Source organism: Perca fluviatilis, chromosome 13 (assembly GCF_010015445.1).
Source record: "Perca fluviatilis chromosome 13, GENO_Pfluv_1.0, whole genome shotgun sequence".
Taxonomy (NCBI): domain Eukaryota; kingdom Metazoa; phylum Chordata; class Actinopteri; order Perciformes; family Percidae; genus Perca; species Perca fluviatilis.
In genome coordinates, this window is record NC_053124.1 from 18,005,053 (window position 1) to 18,024,407 (window position 19,355).

Genomic DNA, 19,355 nt, shown 5'->3' on the forward strand with positions numbered 1-19,355 from the left:
ATGTAAACTGTGGGTGTGACTGTAATGTAAGAATGTTTCAAATAATGTCTTCTCAAGATGGTTTCACAGTGAGGAGCTGTGCAGCATCTGTGTGTTTGTCACCTTGTAGGCAGAGAAATAAGACACAAAAGCAGCACACACACGCACACACACACACACACACACACACACACACACACACACACACACACACACACACACACACACACACACACACACACACACACACACACACACACACACACACACGTGGGGATTGAAGACCTTGCACAGCTGCCAGAGACAGACAGACAGACAGACAGACACACACACACACACACACACACACACACATACACACTCCTATCACAGTGGTTCAACTGTCACTTTACATGCTTCTACAGTACAGCTGTTTTATATATATATAAAGTATATATATAAATATATAAAGTTTTATAGGAGCTTATATGAAAATGTATCATTTCAAAGTAGCCTTTTTTTAAAAGTCTGTTTTTATTTCATAATGGCATTTTGTCTCAATGTTTTATTTCATGTCACTTTTCATGACACATATCAGCCAATCACATGATACCTGTCTCTAAATCAACCATCTAGCTCCTGATGTAAATACACAGAGACAGTAACTATCCTCTGCTTTTATTTAGTTTAACAAGGCTGCTAATGCTACCTTGCTGGCTACCTAGCTAGAAGAGATAGTGTTAGCGGCAGCAGCTAAGGTTAGCTGGTTAATTCATAATTAACCCACCATGTCTTGATTTAAAAGATGTTTCTCAGAGAAAGACACAACTCTGTGCAGAGCAAAAATACAGACAGACAGTCTTTCTATGTGGTCACTCTAGTCAACAGCTAGCTAGCAATGCTAACACTGTCACTTTGACACTGATTAATAATCCTTTCTGACAACCCACCTAGCTTTTTAGCCAGCTAGGTTGGTAGCATTAACAGCCTTGTTAAGCTAAATAAAGAGAGATGTTACTCGATGTGTGTAAAAAGATCACCATATGAGTCCCATTGAAATAACCGGACATGAAACCTAATTTTTTTGCAGCCTTAATGAAAATAAATGTCACCAAGCTTGTTAAATATAGAACATTTTATTCCAATTTGAAGTAAATGGTGTTGAAATTCTGAAGTAAAGGTTTTAATATAAACAGGACCTTTGCATTAAATAGAAACATTTTACATGCCTTCATCCAGTGACAATGAAAAGCTTTCTTAAAAAGTTTTTTTGTCATTTTTTTTTCATATTTCCCTTGTAAGAAATAGTTCAAGTATAAAAATTCCCAACAGTGTAAAATAGCCCATCTGATGAATATTAAGCAAAAGAAGCACAGCTACTGAAACCTTGACGACAACTATACATTCTAGTGGAGAAAGCAGCATTTTTGCTTGTTTTTTGTGAAATTATTATTTTTACTGTATCCTCTCATCTGAACACAGAAGAGGCAGAGTACAATCTGCATGCAAACAGGCCTGCATTTAAATAAAGTTTCTTCCCTACAAAAGGCATTGAGCTAATATTTCATGTCATGTTCTAAAGAATCGAAAAGATAAAAAAAAAAAAGTACAGTGCACATAACAGTATCTTAAATAACTCCTACATCGACATTTTTGGTTGAGTATGTTAATAATAATAATTATTTTAGTTCTATTATTACTAAAACTAATCAATAACTTATATATGCCTTGAGATGAGTACATAATATTATTAATACAGTACCGCCACTAAGTCTCTACTCTCAGAGCGTCAACATAGTCAACCCCCAAAAATAAATATCTTAAATAGTAGAATTCTCTTTTTTCTGTTTTTTTTTCACTTAAATAGCAGTAAAAATCTAGGCACACAGACCAACATTACGTCAAAGAGTCAAACCCCCGTTCTCTCCCACCCCACCTGGTGATTTTGACAGACATGAGGCAGACCAGTTGTTGGGGTGGCTTTGGTTGAAAGTGTGTGTGTTTGTGAGTGTGTACCTGACACCAGACTACAGCAGCACGGAGGTGGAAGTGCTGACAGCTGCAGGGCTGCATGACTGGGGGGGGTGGGGGCTCTGCTGTGGGGCTCTGTTACCCTGTTGAGTTGGGTGTAGGGGTGTGAAGTTGGTTCCCAAATGGGCCTGGCCAGGGATTAAAATGTGACAGCTCAACAAACGAGCACAAGTGATGCGTTCTTTCCAGAGTGATCCGTCTGTGTGGCGCTGGAGCGGCTCTGTCCACCCCCACCAGCAGCTGCTCTCTCCCTCTTTCTTTCTCTTTTTCTTTCTCTCCATCCCAGAGCCAGAGAGAAACACAACTGTGCTGCCTTTGTCTTTGACTGCTATGTGTGCAACTCTGGATGCATGTGTCTGTGTAGGTGAAACATGTGGAAAAGGGACTGATTTAGTGTTTCTCATTGTCTGAAGCCATTTTCAACCTCTTTCCTTTTGTCAGTGCGTTTGTTTTGTTTGCCAAGTCCCCCTTTAGTCCAAGAATCAAGTCAGAGTTGATGACATTTTCAGTTTCTTTTCTTTGTTGTTTTTTGTCTCCTGGTGATTTGTTTGCATAGGTCAAGAGGTCAAGACATAATGTAAAAAAGGGACATTCAGCATCAGGAAGATAAAAAGGTAGTTCTTCAAATATGTGTGACACGACAAGTTACGACTCCTCGACTTCCCGACAGAGGTCACATAATAATAGCTAACACGTTGGAAACGGTTCCATTTCCCTGATTATCAGAAAATATTAACTCAAAAACTGCACTTGAAAAGACAAAAAGAACAAGAAGAGCCCCCAATGTGTAATAATAACAATAATAAATATAAATGTTATGAGGGCATCAAATAACTGAAAAAAAAGAGAACAGTCTCCTAAACTAACGTTAAAGACAGCAATAGGACTTAAAGGCTTAGTTTAACACCTATACCAACCACAGGGATTAGTTCCTGCTTTTCTTCTCTAGAAATAAGTACTCTACTACAATGATAATAGTAATGATAATAATAATAATAATAATAATAATAATAATAGTAATAACAACAACAATAATAGTATATCACTTTCCATTATTTGTTCTGCGACTTTTTTTCATTTTCTCGTTTTTTGGTTGAAGCACAGCAAGTTGGAAAGTTACTGTAAAAGGTTCCCACCTCACCATCATTATCACTACCACCACCATCATCATCATCATCATCATCACTACCACCACCACCATCATCATCATCATCACTTTTTTAAAGCAACTCTGCCTCTAAGTTGCTGACACACCCACCCTTAAGGCCACTCCCTCTTCCTTTTCCTTCGCTGCTCCTTCTGACTAATCAGCTGTGGCCGGGTGCAGGCCTCCTCTCTCTGCATGTCCAGTGGTTGCAGTGGCTGCTATTGCATGCGGTCGGCTTGCAGCTGCTGAGGCTGGTACTGACCAAAGGCTGCTGCTGCAGCGGCGGCTGAGCCTGGGGCAGCTGTGGCTAAAGGCTGCTGGACTGCATAGCCGTAGCCGGCAGTAGCTAAGTAGCCTGCGGCGGCAGGGGATGCAGCGTAGGGATACTGCTCATATGCAGCGGCAGCGTTGGCTGCGGCTGCAGAATACTGCGCGTAGGCAGCTCCGGTGTAGTCGATGTAGGGGGAGGAAGCGGTGGCAGGTGCAGCAGCTGTAGGTTGCACATGAGGGATGACCACACTGGGCTGAACGAAGGCCTGAGGGTACACGTAGTGGGCCGGGATGCTGTGAAACAAACACACATATGACAGGTTAGTTTCATTCACCCAGTCTGATGGTAATAGCACCCACCCTAAAAACCAAACCCAACTCCATCACACTGCGGTCAAGCGCCCGCCCACCACCCATCCCCAGTCCAATCCACCAGTCAAGAACACCAAGGAAATGCCTGCTAGTAGGGATTAGAACAATATAGGGTTGCCAAAATAGAAATATTTTTGGAAAAAGAGGACTAGAAGGTAAGCAAAACTTTTAACACCTCTGGGTCACTCACATCTACTGAAAAATCACATATGTATGATTACATTCGGAGGTGGTGATGTTATGGTCTTTATGGGCTACAACATGGGAACAGGTCTCATATTTCCTATTTTGGTCAGTTTTGTGTATGTGGAGGCAGAGCTACAGAGAGGCAAGAAGAAAGAAAAAGTTTGGGATCTGAAACCTCCAGCTCGTTTGTCCGTCACATGTGGATTTGGCTCTGGTGCCGTCCCCCTGTCTGCTGGAGGGCGAGTGGGTGGGGAGGGGAGGGAGGGAAGGCTTACAGTGCCGGGGGGCGGGGGTGCGGACAGAGGAGATGAGCCCAGGGAAGCATTGTGAAAATGTCACTGCCACTTTGACAGCTGGACAGTTTTCAAAAAGGGACGCTGCTGGCCATTTCCCCCTCTGTGTCGGGACAAAGAGCTGGGGAGGCTGCAGGGGGAGCCGGGACTAGGCTCCGCACCCAGAGGGATGTTTTGATTAAATAAACAATTATGAACAGGGAGCACATTCTGCCCTCCATGACATAGCCTTATCCCCCCTTCCCCCCCCCAGACTCTATAAGGTCTGGAAACTCTGTCTGACAGCAAGCGTGAGGGGAGTTTTGGAAATTTACACCAATGGTTTAAAGAAGTGAAGTGTCAACTTTTGACTGTAGGTGGAAGAAAGAAGAAAAAAAAAACTTGAAAGCTCTGAATGTCAATTTCAATCCTTGGTGTCCTGAAAAACATCCCTCCCTCCACTTAACTAAAGATAAAAGTAGAGTGAAATTCAATGTCACTTTAATTCAAATTTAATGAGAAGCATCAGTCTTGACAGAAACAATTTGTTGCAGAAAGCTCAAACAACAGCTATGTGACTGTAGGTGAGTTTAAATGAACGTGGCTCAAAAATCTGTTGAGAGAAAATCATGGAAACCAAATATAATCAGTCGAGTCTGCATAAAACATCAGGTGGTCACTTTTTTGAGTCTGGATTGGGAAAGAAGAGAGGAGGTGCAGAAAATGTTAAAGGTTGAAAGGCAGGATCTATCGTGGCAACCCTATTGTGAGCACTCCATTATCCAATCCAATCCACATCTCAACTGAAAACAGTGCGCCAGGTGAAAAACAGGGAAAACAACAGCAAGGCGTCAGAGAGGAAGAAATATGTAAAAATAGTCCACCTCGACTAAGCCGATTACAGAACGACAACAAGGGCACAGCACAAGCACTCCACTGAAGAGACACACAAAAGAAAAGGGAGGAAATAAACTGAATAAGTGGCATTGTAGTGTAGATGTTTGGTATGGCTGTCAGTAAAGGCCAAAGGTCAATGTGAAACACAAACACAGGTTAGACCAATTTTTGAAGGCCAGTAACAAAATGTCTTAATTGAAAGGTAAGTGTTTTGTTTCGTAGAGCGGGCGCACATATGCAGAGGTTTATTCCTCGACGCAGAAGAGTCTGACCTGTGACGGTTTTCCTGCACGTCTTCCCCCTCTCTCTCCCCTTTCATGTCCCAGCTTTCCTATCTAATAAAGGCAGAAATGCCCCAAAAAAAGAAAAATACGTTTTTTCTCGAAAGTTACTCTAATCCAAAAAAAAAAAAAATCCTCAGAAACAACATTGTGACACTAAAACTCTCCTTTGAAACCTGCGCTAATGAAACTCAGCAGGGTGAGGCAGATTTCCAGGATGATTTTAGAGACGCCATTTAACCCCAAACAACAATGGCTGTATGGTATTGATTTCAACCTGTTAAATTTAAAAATTGAGTCTTCATAAAGCAATGTTGACTAAAAAGGAAACTCAAAATCTGTTTACAGGTCTTGGGGAGTTCCACTGCATATGTGAAAAAAAATTGTATAAAGCCTTTTGTGGCTCCAAATAGAGCTGTGCGACATATAATAATTCAATGTTGACTGGGGGCTGAAGACTACAAGGGTGCAGGTGTGTCTTTTGATATGAAGCTTAGCAGACCTTGATAGCCTGTTGGAATAAAAAAGACGACATCTCTGGTTTTGCCGCATCAATTATTATACTTAAAAAAAAAAACTGTCTATTATGACTCGGCATAAATGGCATAATGTAACATTTAATGCCATGGTTCTGTTCGAGTCAACTCAACTCACTTTTGATATCAGATGCTTTTCTTTATTTCGTTTTCCACTGCGGACAGTATCCCCTCAGTGTAGGCGGGTTTCTGAGCTGATCGCCATAGGGACACTGCCTAAAACTGCTGTGACATCATCTTCAACGTAACACTCGCTGGATCCTTTCATTTGTCACCAAACAGAGGAACGTCTGCACTTCATCAATTATATGGCGTAGTGTACTTAATGTATGCTGTAGTTTTGCAGGCTGCCATTTTTTTTAACCTGGGTAATGAATAAATAAAAATGTCGCTTTTGATGGTAGCTTTGCTATTTAAAAATGGCTGTTTGTTCAGGATGTCCCGTGTCGCGCTAGTGACAGTTCTCTCTGACCAGTCCGTGGTCTGCAGTGTTTTAACTTCACCTTCTTGTATCGGCTCAGGTCGCTTGGAACCTCGACCAGGATGGTACCAACAACGGCACCAGGAACCACGTACTAGCCACAACTTTTGCTCATGGAAGACCAAAAAAGAGCGAGTCGAGTTGAGTTGTGCCGTGCCATACCATGTAGTGGAAATGTGGCATAACATTCCCCCAAACCTTCAGTTGCACAATTTTAACAGCAGCTATTGTATATGATTGACTGTAGAGACAGCTTCTCAGATAGAAACTATTTTAACATTTAAAAAAAGGACTTCCAGACAGTGGTATGTACCCATCTCCACTGCTCTCGAAATCAAACACATCAAGCATTTTTTTGGATTGTACCTTTGCTGTCTCCGATATTCCAACTACTACTGTATCTACGGGATGGTCTGGTAAACTATACAAGTGCACACACACAAGCCCGAGCACACACACACACACACACACACACACACACACACACACACACACACACACACACACACACACACACACACACACACACACACACACACACACACGTGAAGCCATGCTGGTGTGTGTGACTACTTCTTCTGTGTGTGAAGAACAAGTCCTCACACTGTGTGTGTGTGTGTGTCTGTGTGTCTGTGTGTGTCTGTGTGTCTTTACTGGAATGTTCACACAACCCAGTGGTCATTAAAGTTCAAGGCTAAATAAAGATTAGCAACAATTAGCTGTTGGTGTCATAGCTTCTTACAGTTAAAGTGTTTTAGATATGTTATCTACCTTTGCATATGGCTGATTTGTGTAGTTTGTAGCAACACAATGTCCTTATGTAATGTGAAGTTCTCTATTTTATGAGCTGTACCTACTTTTATTTGTACGGATGCCGAGAGGTGCTGCTGCTGTCCTCTGATTGGTGAACTCTTCTTGGGTGTATATATTTATTTGTATCATATCATATATATTTTGATGAGTTTGACTAAGTGTATTTTACCTGATGACTGTGTAAGGATGGAAACTTTGTTACTAAAATGAGTACAAGTGACAAAGTGTTCCTTCCTTTGGTAGCCATTTCTTCCTCTTTTTTTAAAAGATGCTTATTTGGGAATTGTTCCTCATCCAAATCGAGGGCCTAGAGGATGTCATTTGCTGTACAGATTGTAAACCCCTTTGAGGCAAGTTTAAGATTTTGGTCTTCCATTGGAGTTGGAACTCAATGAGAAAGTTTAATTTTAATCTATTTGATGAATTTGTCTTGCATCATTAGTCTCACAATTGTGTCCTCATTCTCCACTTGTCAATCTGTCACTGCACGCTCTCAAAGCTGGACTTGCAGACTGATAAGTGCTTAAACTTGTTTTATACTTAGTCAATAGTTTTTTCAGTAATTAACTTCCATAATATTTGTACATAGCAGTTTCACTACAAGCTAATTGTGAAAGACAAACAAATCAGATGGTATGTGCATATGGAAAGGCTGTACGTTAATGTGGCCCTTAAAACATCCATTCTGTCCCTGTTTAAATGGTCCCTGCTCTGCTCTTACCAGACCCCCAACACACACACACACACACACACACACACACACACACACACACACACACACACACACACACACACACACACACACACACACAGAGCTTCATGCGACTGCAGAGTCAGCATTCGGGGCTTTGTGTGGCACAATGGGCGCGCTTGTTTTCCTTAACACCACGGGCCTATGTGACGAAAGCTTGCTCCGAGAGAATGAGAGAGAGAGAGAGAGAGAGAGAGAGAGAGAGAGAGAGAGAGAGAGAAAGAGAGAGAGAGACATCCAGACATTTGTTTGTCACACTGGAGACTTTGAGACTATGTGAACGGACAAAGACAAACACACGCTGATACAAACACAATAAGAGCACAGAGTACCAATGCAACCAGACATGTACACACATACTTACACATATTGCTATGACTTGAGCTCACATAATAACTGTGTCATTCATTCAATAGACATCCACATTTATGATAAATGTAAATGGTGCTGCGGGACCACAGGTCTCGCCTATGTGGTAGGACAGTAAGGAAGACAAGAGAGTTGTAATGAATTGACAAAGTGGACCAGCAGTAGTATGGCAAAGAGAGACACTTTCATAGAGAATTTGTTGTGTTAATGTGAGAAACTGCTAGTAACACTAGGAAGATGCTATAAGCACACACAAGCAGTGATGGGTTTTGTTATTTTAGGGAATAATGTGAGGAATGAGAGTAAGGAGCTGATTGGAGGAAAAATAAATTCAAAAGTCACACAGAAAATTCACCAGGCACTCCAACAGGACAGCCAGATAACACATGAAACAGCACATCCTGTTAAACAAAACAGGTCAACCACAAACTAAAAGCAATGAAATAATAATAAATAAATTTAAAGCTTTGCTCTTCCTTGGAAAAGTTAACACACCCCAAAAATTCAATCAATCCAGTTTTTTTTTTTTTTGGTCATTAAAGTAAGAAAGCACACGGTTTAGCTAACAACACCACTTCATAACCGCACACAAAGCTCTAAATTCTATTCAAATAAAATAAAAATAAAAACAGGTCAAAACCCACGTACATGCATCTATAATCACCATTTTGAGAGCTTGTTTGTGTTTGTTTGAGTCTACAGGTAATTCCTTTCTCTGATCTGTGATTACGTTCGCAGAACTATTCCACAAACCAGCACAGTTAGCTTAACCGAGAGCGAGCCTGTCGGACCAGAGAAAGATAGATAACATTGAGTCAGGCTGGAAGTTTCCATCATTGTCCACTCAGCACACACACATACGAGTATGTACACACATGTTTTACAAACAGGCAAACCTAGGAAAGGCAGTTTGACTGGCTGCTTGGTGGACAGGGATAAAGGAAAAAGCTACATTTAACCTATTGTCCACCTCTAATTACCAGCCATCAATTATGTTTGGGGAGAAACAAAGGAAAAAGTATTTAAAAAAAACAGACTGATAGTATCAATTATCACATATTAAACTGAGAAAAGATCAAATTAAAACATGTTATTTAGCCTCTACATAAGCAATGTGTACATCCCAAAAATTTCTCTTAAATACAAGTAGACTCATCAATACTTACCCATAAGGCCTTTGGATGAACGCAGGATGAATTTGGGGAACACCAAAAGTAAAACCTGCAGAAGACATAATGTAAAAAAGTGAATCTGTAAGAGCTGATAGCATTCAAAATGACATTTAACTAAATGTGTATGTAATAGAAGGGATTATTCAGGACCAATGTGCCCCTTAAACTCATCATTTGTTTGGTGATGTACCGTATGTTGAATCCTTTATTGTATTGACCAAGTCAAAAGTAAAAAAAAAAAAAACAGTGAATCTGGACACCATTTATTTCTTCACTGATAGGCTAAATAACATGAGTATATATAACCTTATAACCTCCTAACGTGTGCTTACATTGGCCACAGCTACCTTAAAAAACAAACAAACCCTGAGGTGAAACTCAGGATGGATTGACTTGAATTTCTTGTTTACTGGTTTTCCAAAAAACACCTCCTAATTTAGTGATTCCAAGCAAACACTTTCTATGTTGATAAAACATGCTCTGTGGTTTATTCATCTGGAAAATCTGCTCTTTAAACAAACCATATATGCACATGTATTTATGTGACTTGTTTAAAGGAACTTAAAATGTGTTTTTGTATTCTATTGATCCTCATTTGGCTGTTTCTACCTGGCTGCATCACCCGAGGCTTGGCCCCCAGGTAGGCCAGGTTGACGTTGGCCTTCCTGCCGTCAATGATTGGGTTGGGGTCCTTACAGGCCCCGGGTCTGTAGCCTGTTTAAGATCGCCACCTCAAAAAAAAAAGAACTGTGATAAAATACTTAAGCCTAATAAATTGATGGGAGAGTGCATGTGAACATAATTTGGTATACAAGTGTATGTGCATGTTAGTCCTCTTTCTGTGTGTACCTGTGCGCGTGTGGCCATCATTAACAGCAACAAGTATTTGGCAGCACACACACATCCATCACCCTCATGTGGATGTGTTGAAACTATCAGCAGTAAATGGGAGCCAGCCTGAGATGACTGACCGAACATGGCTCCCTTATCACTCCCATTACAGACTTTATTGCTGCTTGGAACTTCACTATTTTGCACTCTTTTAACAACTGGTATACCTAACTAACCTGGCTGAAAGCATTTTCCAGGAGAAAATAAATAAAATAAGGATGAACAATGCATCATTATTGTGATGATACAACAATAAAGAAAGGATTTATGTAAAAATGGAGTTAATACATCTCAGTTTTACAGAGAAACGTTAAATACAAAGATATTTGTGCATTCCAAGGGCGACTATGCAACTTTTAAAACATACTCATCCCAACATACAGTATGTGCCAAAGTTACTTCAAACATAATAGGCTATTAATTTATCTCTGAAGAGACCAAATACATATTTGGTGTCCCTCTTCAGGCAGCCCGGTAACATGTATATTATATGTATATGTGTATGTATATTAGGCATTTGTTATAGGCCTACATTAATAAACTAACAAGAGATAGGCTTTTTTTGAAACACAGTCAGAGTAGCATTGAGCTGGTGGTCGCATTATATATCTGCGTCTGAAATGCGTTTTGTCTGTCAGGTTTTATGACAAGTGGGAGTAAAATATTTGAGCTGTAAACAGCTTTGAGATGATGAAACCAGTGTACCAGAGTCAGAAATCATCATCGTGAGGTTTTTCCTCAGCCCACCAGAGCTGTCAGTGTGAGGGCAGCTCGCTATAAAACGTGCCCGGGCGCATACCGAAGCGCAACAAGTCGGTGGGTGCAATATTGCAACAGAAGCCAATGATGAATTTAATAAGGGCCTTTTTATGAAAACATAAACACCCCATGACTGCAGTTAAGTTAACGTTAGTCATGATGTTGTGACAGACAGCAACAGCCGCACACTTGTCTTTAACAGAGACGCGTTGTTGCAGGGCTTTTCATGCATGCGTAAAAGTTAGAAGTAAATTAAGTGTAAAACTGATAGAATTGTTAATAAGCGATACTTACGAATCCATAACCCCTAGACTTGCCGGTCTGTCTGTCGGTAATGACTACCGCTTCTTCGATCTCACCAAACACCTCAAAATATTTCCTGAGACTTGAATCCGTGGTGTGGTAGGGGAGACCCCCGACAAAAATCTTCGTATAGGTCGTGTCCTTTTGCGTGGTGTGCATCGTTAGTGCAAAATACAATAAATAGCAACAATAAAAAAAAAAGAATAGTGCAATGTCTCCTTATCAGTAATTCTTTGGATGAAGAGAAGGAACGAGAGATAAGCTGGCTCTGTAACTTTTTCAGAAGAGAAAACACAACGAAAACTTGACAAAAAGTAAGCCTGGAGGTAGATTTATCTTCCGACACTTAAGAGGAGAGTTATATGGAGCGGATTGTCCCACAGAGACCATCAGGTGTTTCCAGCTCTTCTTGGTAACTCTGCTGTCTAACTAAATAGGTTTGGGACCCATTCCTAAAAGCGCTGCTCCTAACTCCACCCAGCTTTCAGTCCATCTCTGCCCGCCCACCAGCGCTCACAAACAGCTGGGAAACCAGCACAAAGTGAAACACTGGAGCTCCTTCACACACAAAAAAAAGATCATCTACTAGAATCACGTTAAATTATCTATCAGGGGCCAACAAAACCTGTTTCCACTGATGATAGGTTGGGGACAAAGAGGAGCAGCGGGGGTTTCAGGAAATGCAATGTTTGGAAGTGGAAATGTTTGTGTGATTTTCGCTGGTTTAAAAATAAATAGCCTATCCGTTGATGTTGTGCGTTCTACTCACTGGTGAAATAAAACGTAAAGCAAACGTGGACTTTTTCGTGGAAAAGCTCCGACCTGTTTCTCTATAGGCGTGCATATAGGCATCCTGCAAAAACAGCCGGTCAGGGACACAGTGGAAGTGGAAAGACACATCACATCACAGCAGCAGCAGCAGCAGTGTGCAGACAGACAGGTGTTGGAAGGAGCCTTCAAGACAGTCCACTTGTGGGGGGGGGGGGAAAGTGTAGTGAAACTTATGGATTTCCCTGTTTTGTATAAGGTAATGGGCCTAATGAACCTGGTTTGAAAAATCATATCTGACAACTTGGGACGAAAATTTAACAAGCGGAGTTTCGATAATATATCTATTTTGGTGTCCTTGAGATTAACAAGTTTTGCTAACCCTTATTGTCTTTAAAATATGGTTATCACATTTCAATAATTACATTAGGTTGAGAACTAACTTCAAACGTATCCAATGCGTCGTGCGTCATAGAATTGAGCACAGCTATTATAATGAGTAAGGATCAAGTCAGAGATCGATTCAATCAGGAGTCTCTGAACATCAATGATTAATACAACTTGCGAAGCTTGGCCCTTCTCCGCACTGGGCTGACTGCTGGATGGATCATTTGATAATTCACCCCCAGTAATGTGAGAGGGAAATAGGCTGCTTGTTCAGTCATTCATCGCTACTCCGCTTCTGTGAGCGCGCTGCTCCTGCACATAATATCCTGTCTAACCATGTAACACGGTGAGTTGACACATTTGCGCACGGGACCATCATTGTATGTCATATTTGTTGTGGGAAAAAAAAGATGCTTAGTGTCAAATCTTGTCATGCCAATTAAAAAAGGTCACTTGACTCAAGTCCATTTATAATGTCAGACACTAGTGTTTGTCTTTACAGGGTTGCCCAACGATTGCCAAATTAATTATCCAAATTTGTAGGCTGATAATAAAAGCCTCAACCAATATTTCTATTCTTAAAGAAAAACCTACGACTGTCACATCTGAATGTGAATTGCCAACGCAGGACTCCACATCCCAAAAGTAATGCAACCTGATAGAGCGTCTATCTGCGGTGTCTCTGTTCACTCACTATTTTATTCATGCGGGCATACGCGCTTTAAAGTCCGAGTGGAGTCGTGAAAAAAAGGGGACCAGTATTGAGTTTCCTAGGCTCAACAATGGGGATCCGGTCAGGTTGCGTCCAATTGTTGTTTTCTGTTCATGTGCAGCATGCTGACTAGTCTGAATCCTCTTATGCTGTACCTTTACAATAGCAGGCTGTGGGCCCATTAAAAGCTTTAATTATACTATATTTCCAATAACCTTTAAAAAAATACTCCGCATTACACATGTACAGTGAATGTATGTCAGCAACAGTCACCAGAAACATACTTTATAATCTTAGTTTTTTGAAATTTTATTTTAACCAACACAAAGGCTGCAGTGCTGGAGAGCTGAAACTGTAACTTTGTACTCGTTATCCATTTGGCTACAGCACACACCTGTAAGGCAGAGACACGCTAAAGGTCAAAGGTCACTGGGACAGATGAATACCCACAGCTCAGTCACACCGTGGTCACCCCTCAACCTCTCCGAAAAAGTTATCTAAAAGTTCAAATGTTCTACAGTAAATGAGATAATTTCACAAAGTTTTAGATTTACGCATTCATAAACAACCCATAGGGAACACTTTAATGATTGATAAATACTTCACCTTCCACATCTTTACTCCACATGTTGCCAAAACCTCCTCCTGAGAACTTATTTTATAGATGGGGTGCACTGACTTTAGGGAGCTGCAATTTCAACCCACTGAAACAGCGCCATCTTATGTCCGACAGAACAAGTACACCCTTCATATGCAAAATAAGACTCAGCAATATCATATTTTACAATTAAATGTAAAACTAAAATCTCATTTAAAGTCATTTTGTATGTTGGCAAGAAGTCTTGGTCATATGTATTAAAGCTTTCACTGAGGTTAATTATATTGCTTTGGAAAGAAAACCCTCATATTCCTTTATGCTTATAATTATTACAACACTTTATGGGCCAATACACATCCCTGCAGTAGAAGCAGTACTTTTTCACTTAAGTACAAACAATTCACATCCACATTCCATCCAATTCCATCATGTAGGCCCAATCATAGCTTAATTACATCTGTTAATTTCTTCTAATACAACATATACTGTATACATATATTTTTTTTACAAGTTTCAACCTTTCGACTGTGCAAACATTTTTGGCTCCCTCCTCTCTTTTATCTCTCTTAGCACTGATTCATGGCTCATTTTATTTAAAATATCTGCTCTTTGTCCTCTGCATGTTGAAAGCTAGAGTCACTCTCCAGCTCCCCAGAGGCTGTAAGGAGCTTGTCCTCCTTGAGCTGCTCCCCCTGGGTCAACTCCTTCTCCTCTTCCCCATCACCATCCTCACTCCCCCTCTCTGAACCTTCCTCTCTGTTATCTCCCCTATCTTCTCCCTGCACTCTCCTCCCTTCTCCCTTGTCTGCTCTACCCATTTTTTCTTTGACATCACCTCCAGCCTCTCTCACCCACTCCCCGCCTTCGGCTGCCTCACGTTGGATCTGGCTGTGAGGCAGTGGATCGAGGTGGTCCGGGGTGAGCAGTGACTGTAGCGGCTCCACAGGGCTGAGAGCTGCATCCTCGTCCTCTGTGCTGGAGGTGGGAGCAGAGCCCCGAACACGGGCTGTCTTGGTCCTCAAACGCATCCTGAGCTCGTCTTCCCTTAACTGAGAGAGAGAGAAAGAGAGAGGAGGGAGTAGATCAGTGTGTGTATGTTTGTGTATGTGTGTATGTGTGTGTGTGTGTGTGTGTGTGTGTGTGTACATGATGACACACAGTACCTTGCGTCTCTCCTCAGCAAGTCTTATCTTCTCCTCAATCTCTTCTTTGCTAGGTAAACTTTCCACCTTCTTACCGTTTAGGGACTTCAGTCTGGCAGGAGGCCTTCGCCTGACCCCCTCCCCGTCATCCAGCTGACACACACACACACACACACACACACACACACACACACACACACACACACACACACACACACACACACACACACACACACACACACACAGAGAACAGACAATCCAAATATTAAGTGAAGTGAAGCTTTTAAGACCATGAAAAAAACTTTGTATAATATCACAGTATTGTTATTGTGTTCTCCAGTTCTACCCAAGTGAAATTCAGCCTGTAGGGGGATGGCCGATAAGTGGCGTGATAGCATGTTTCACCCGTTTGACCAGTGTGCACCAGGTACCCACCATGATGCTGTAGGCCTCTCCGGCCCCGCTGCCCCTCTGTCTCGTCTGTCCCACAAGTATGATGCCTTGGTTCAGCAGTTCCTCCAGGATGTCACTGGACCTTGGGCGCTCCTGCAGTGTGCTCTCCTGCTGCAGCAAGCCTGGCACACAGGGAGAATAAAAACACTGTTGTGTGCACTGGATTTTCTCTATGACACAGTGTGTTTCATTCAGCTCACTCACCATCTTGTGTAATTCTGTCCGCATCGCTTTCTCTGACACACTCCGATGTTATAGGGGGGAGTTTTCTGGGCACCGCTCCAGGTAACACATGGATGTCTCTCTTCTCCATCACCACCCCGCTGTCTGTGGTGCCCTTTGACACAGCAGAGTCTCCACGACCATCAACTTTACTCTCTGTCTCATCCTGACATCACAGCGACACAGTATGAATGCATGATGAATACATTGTATCCCCTGACCCCATTCTGCATAGTATCCCAGACATGGCGTTGTTATGGTGGCATCTGGGTGTTGACACATTGTCATGAACACAGTAGCTCAGGAACAATAATGATACACAGCAGGTAACACCTACGAATGACATAATCTCAGAATTTGAAACCAATTTAGTTTACAGTGTAACCTCTGACCTGTATGTGATGCACTTGATAATACAGTAACTATCCGACAGAATGTGTCTTTAATCGATCATTATAGGACTCAGAAATTGGCTGCATCATGAGCTACTTCTGATACTTTTAAGTAGGCTACATTTTGCTTACAGTGTTTGTATGCATGTAAATGTATGTAACATTTTTTCAATTAATGTGCAAATTCTGAGGTTATCCCCAAATATGTTAATAATGAATGGATAACATTAAAGTACTAATATGAACGGTTTAAGAGGTTTAAGGGGTGGAGACCTCAAACCGTAACGTTACAAGTAGTTATTAAAAATAGGCATACCTTAATATTATTGCAATTCATTTATTAATCTATTAAGTATCCCCTAAAACATCTCACTTAGCTTATATCAATATTATTGGAATTAGGTAACGTTAAAGCACATATATTCCCAGTGTCTGCATGTAAATTTTTCTGATATTACTTAATAAAGTATTTTTACACTGTGATATTGCTACTTTTACTTTGGAAAAGAACCTGAATACTTCTTCCGCAATTGACACCAATTTGTTTTTTTTTTTGTTTTTTTTTAAACATTGTCACATGCTGTATTAACGTTACCAAAAACGGTGACTAATAAGACACAGAAACGTGCCAGTACAGTAAAGCCACCTAACAATATTTATTCTGTAGGACCACAACATTGAATGGCACACAGCTTTCGGCGTAACACCTGTAGCAGCTCTTCGCTATAACGTTACTTCACATTTCTCGTATGCCGTTAAGACACCAATTTGAACTCCTCTCCACAGTTTGAACTAGCTGACGCTAAGTTAACTGAAAGTTGCTGGTTGTTGTTTGAGACGGAGCCTACCTCGTCTCCCTTGAACTCTGCCGGTCTCAACGGTTGGACCGCTGTGGAGTTGCCGCATCCCATATTCACCACAAAGGAACGATGTGAAATAGGTCCATAAAAATCATAAATATCAGGCTTAATTACACCTTGGTGAGCTTTTTCTCTGTGTTTTGACCCGTGTAGCCTTGCATTCCTTCACACTTTAGACAGTCTCCATGGTCCCGGTGCGTTGCTAAGGGCGGTTGCTACAATAAATCTGACCCGCTTAAAGAGGTGACACCCAGGAACAAGCCGTGGGTGTCAGGAGTCAGGGGACTACAAAACACCGTCTTCACACCTCTGTTACTGCTGATCCAAATGTGTTACTGACACTGGTGGCGTCCAGACTGTATCCTGTCTCTGTATCCAGGATTTTTAGAAATACTGTCTGAAGTCCAAGACCTTCAACCATTCAGCCCCCCCCCACCCACGCCCAAACACCACCAAAAGATCTACACTGTCTACATGTTATTTCAGTTTTCTCTTCCATTTAATGGTCTTTAGATTTTATTTTCCAACATAATGCTTATTCAAAGCATTTTACACTGCATTTTACACTGGGAATTAAGTGATTGATGATGGTGAAATACTGAATAATATATCCACTTGAGCAATTTCCTGAAATTATTAAAATTGAAACATTTTGACTCAAAAACTACTGGACCTGCCCACATCTATTGTGTACATTGGTTTGTAGTAACATGATTAAAAAAAAAAAAATCCTAAATAAATTAGTTAATTTCTCGCATCCTCTAATAAGCCCTATTATATTTGATTTGATTTCTGCGTCAAATTCACCACTGTCTTCTTATTTGGGAATGTGCACAAAAAGCACAATATTACCTGAAATCATAAGGGCCTCGAGACAAGCCAATGTAATTTTGCTTAAAAGGTATTTTATTGCATTTTGCATCACCACATGAAAAGACCACAGGGGTGCAGTAGAGCACTAATGTACTATTCCAGGCTTTACTGTAAGTAGAGCTCTGTTGTTGGCCGAGCAGAGCCTGGGCCTGTTGGCGAGGACCACAATGGTGTCAAGCACAGGGAGGAAACTCTGGTGCAGGTTTTGGCACTTCCGCTCCACCTCCAGGGCATAAGCATTTTTGGCCAGGTTGTCCTCCAGAATCATCAGGCGCCTGCGTGTGAGCTCCAGGTCCTGCCTACAAACAAGGTTATCGTAAAAAATTGATACAGTTTGGTCTCATTAGAAAGGGAAACATTGTGAATGGACTGGACAGACTTACTGAGAGCGCTTCAGTATTGGGCGAAATCCAGCTGCCATCTTTGTCAGGTCATGTTTCTCCAGCGTGAGGCTGAAGTAGGGCTGAAGGAGGAGCAACAGAAAAAGAGGTTTAAAGCCATTGTATATCCCACAGAGGTAACAACTGAGAATTGACATGCAATTTGAGGCTTTCTGTGCTTCTGACTGCAACAATATCATATCATAACTGTAACTGTAACTGCTTGGCGAGACACTCACCTGGTCCAGGCAGAGCTCATGTCTGGGTCTCTGGTTGAGGATGTCCAGGCGGTGGGTAACCTGATGCAGCTTGGAATCACAGTTCCTGAGCTGACCCACCACTTTCTCTATGTCCTTTGTCAAATCAGAAAACTCATCCCTTGTCTGGAGATTATAGAAAGCCACAGAAAAATTTGTGAACATCACAAAAGTCCAATTGGTCTGTGGATGGTAGATATAGTGAATTGTGACTACAATCCAGTAGACTGACCCGCTGCCTCTCCCAGATCAGCGTATCCTGGATCTTGCTCAGCACATTGACCTTCTTTCTCAGGGCATCATTTGTGCTGCGGCGCTGGCACTCCTGGGCATTTTTTAGCTATAAGAGGCACACATATCAGCAAGGTTATGACAGAAAATCATGACTAGTGAAGAATGGACTAAGGTCAGGAGTCTTTGTCTAAAGTCTGAGGTATGGTCAGTGTTGTTTTACATTGACCAGGTTAAAACGCAGGTTTCCCCTGAAGGAAGACGAGTCCTTAATCAGGTTATCAGCCATCAGCCATAGGTCCTTGCAGTGGGACAGCCACTTGTCATAGCTCACATAGTTAGGCTTGTATTGACCGGCAGGGAGCCGAGAGCATGGAGTGTTGAGGTTATAGGTGATGCATTTGGTGGTGAGCTTAATGGCTTCACTCTTGTCCTGAAAATCTGCCAGCAGCTGAGTGTGGATCTGCTTCAGAGAGCTGCGGGGAGGAGGCATTAGGAAATAAGGTGAGACACAACAGAAGCAGATCTGAGATCATGTTAAAGAGTGTCACTATTTTAACACTGGTAAAAGCTGCATAAATATGCAGAGTG

The 19,355-nt window shown here is 41.6% G+C and overlaps 3 protein-coding genes across 5 annotated transcripts in view; all 3 read right to left on the bottom strand.

Annotated features, from left to right (window-relative positions):
* Positions 1-1,075: 1,075 nt before the first annotated feature.
* rbm24a (RNA binding motif protein 24a) lies at positions 1,076-11,976 on the bottom strand. The gene is made up of 4 exons (XM_039820916.1): positions 11,477-11,976; positions 10,146-10,250; positions 9,531-9,585; positions 1,076-3,700 (listed from the first exon to the last, which is right to left on the bottom strand). Exons 1-4 carry the CDS (start codon positions 11,646-11,648, stop codon positions 3,355-3,357), a joined length of 678 nt encoding a protein of 225 aa, XP_039676850.1. The 5' UTR covers positions 11,649-11,976; the 3' UTR covers positions 1,076-3,354.
* Positions 11,977-13,708: 1,732 nt separating this feature from the next.
* stmnd1 (stathmin domain containing 1) lies at positions 13,709-17,218 on the bottom strand. Its single transcript, XM_039819476.1, has 5 exons — positions 17,012-17,218; positions 15,754-15,937; positions 15,532-15,671; positions 15,118-15,249; positions 13,709-15,003 (listed from the first exon to the last, which is right to left on the bottom strand). Exons 1-5 carry the CDS (start codon positions 17,072-17,074, stop codon positions 14,548-14,550), a joined length of 975 nt encoding a protein of 324 aa, XP_039675410.1. The 5' UTR covers positions 17,075-17,218; the 3' UTR covers positions 13,709-14,547.
* Positions 17,219-17,908: 690 nt separating this feature from the next.
* The window catches only part of LOC120570833 (tektin-B1-like), a 2,862-nt gene continuing 1,415 nt past the window's right edge, over positions 17,909-19,355 (bottom strand). The window contains exons 5-9 of one of the 3 annotated variants that reach the window (XM_039819405.1): positions 19,099-19,240; positions 18,766-18,873; positions 18,516-18,659; positions 18,280-18,359; positions 17,909-18,195 (exon numbers count right to left, since the gene is read on the bottom strand). In XM_039819405.1, coding sequence (XP_039675339.1) covers positions 17,982-18,195; positions 18,280-18,359; positions 18,516-18,659; positions 18,766-18,873; positions 19,099-19,240 — 688 coding nt within the window. In that variant the 3' untranslated portion in view covers positions 17,909-17,981. Of the gene's footprint in view, positions 18,196-18,279; positions 18,360-18,515; positions 18,660-18,765; positions 18,874-18,987; positions 19,241-19,355 lie in introns of all 3 variants that reach the window. The other 2 variants (XM_039819404.1, XM_039819403.1) reach the window with 2 other exon arrangements.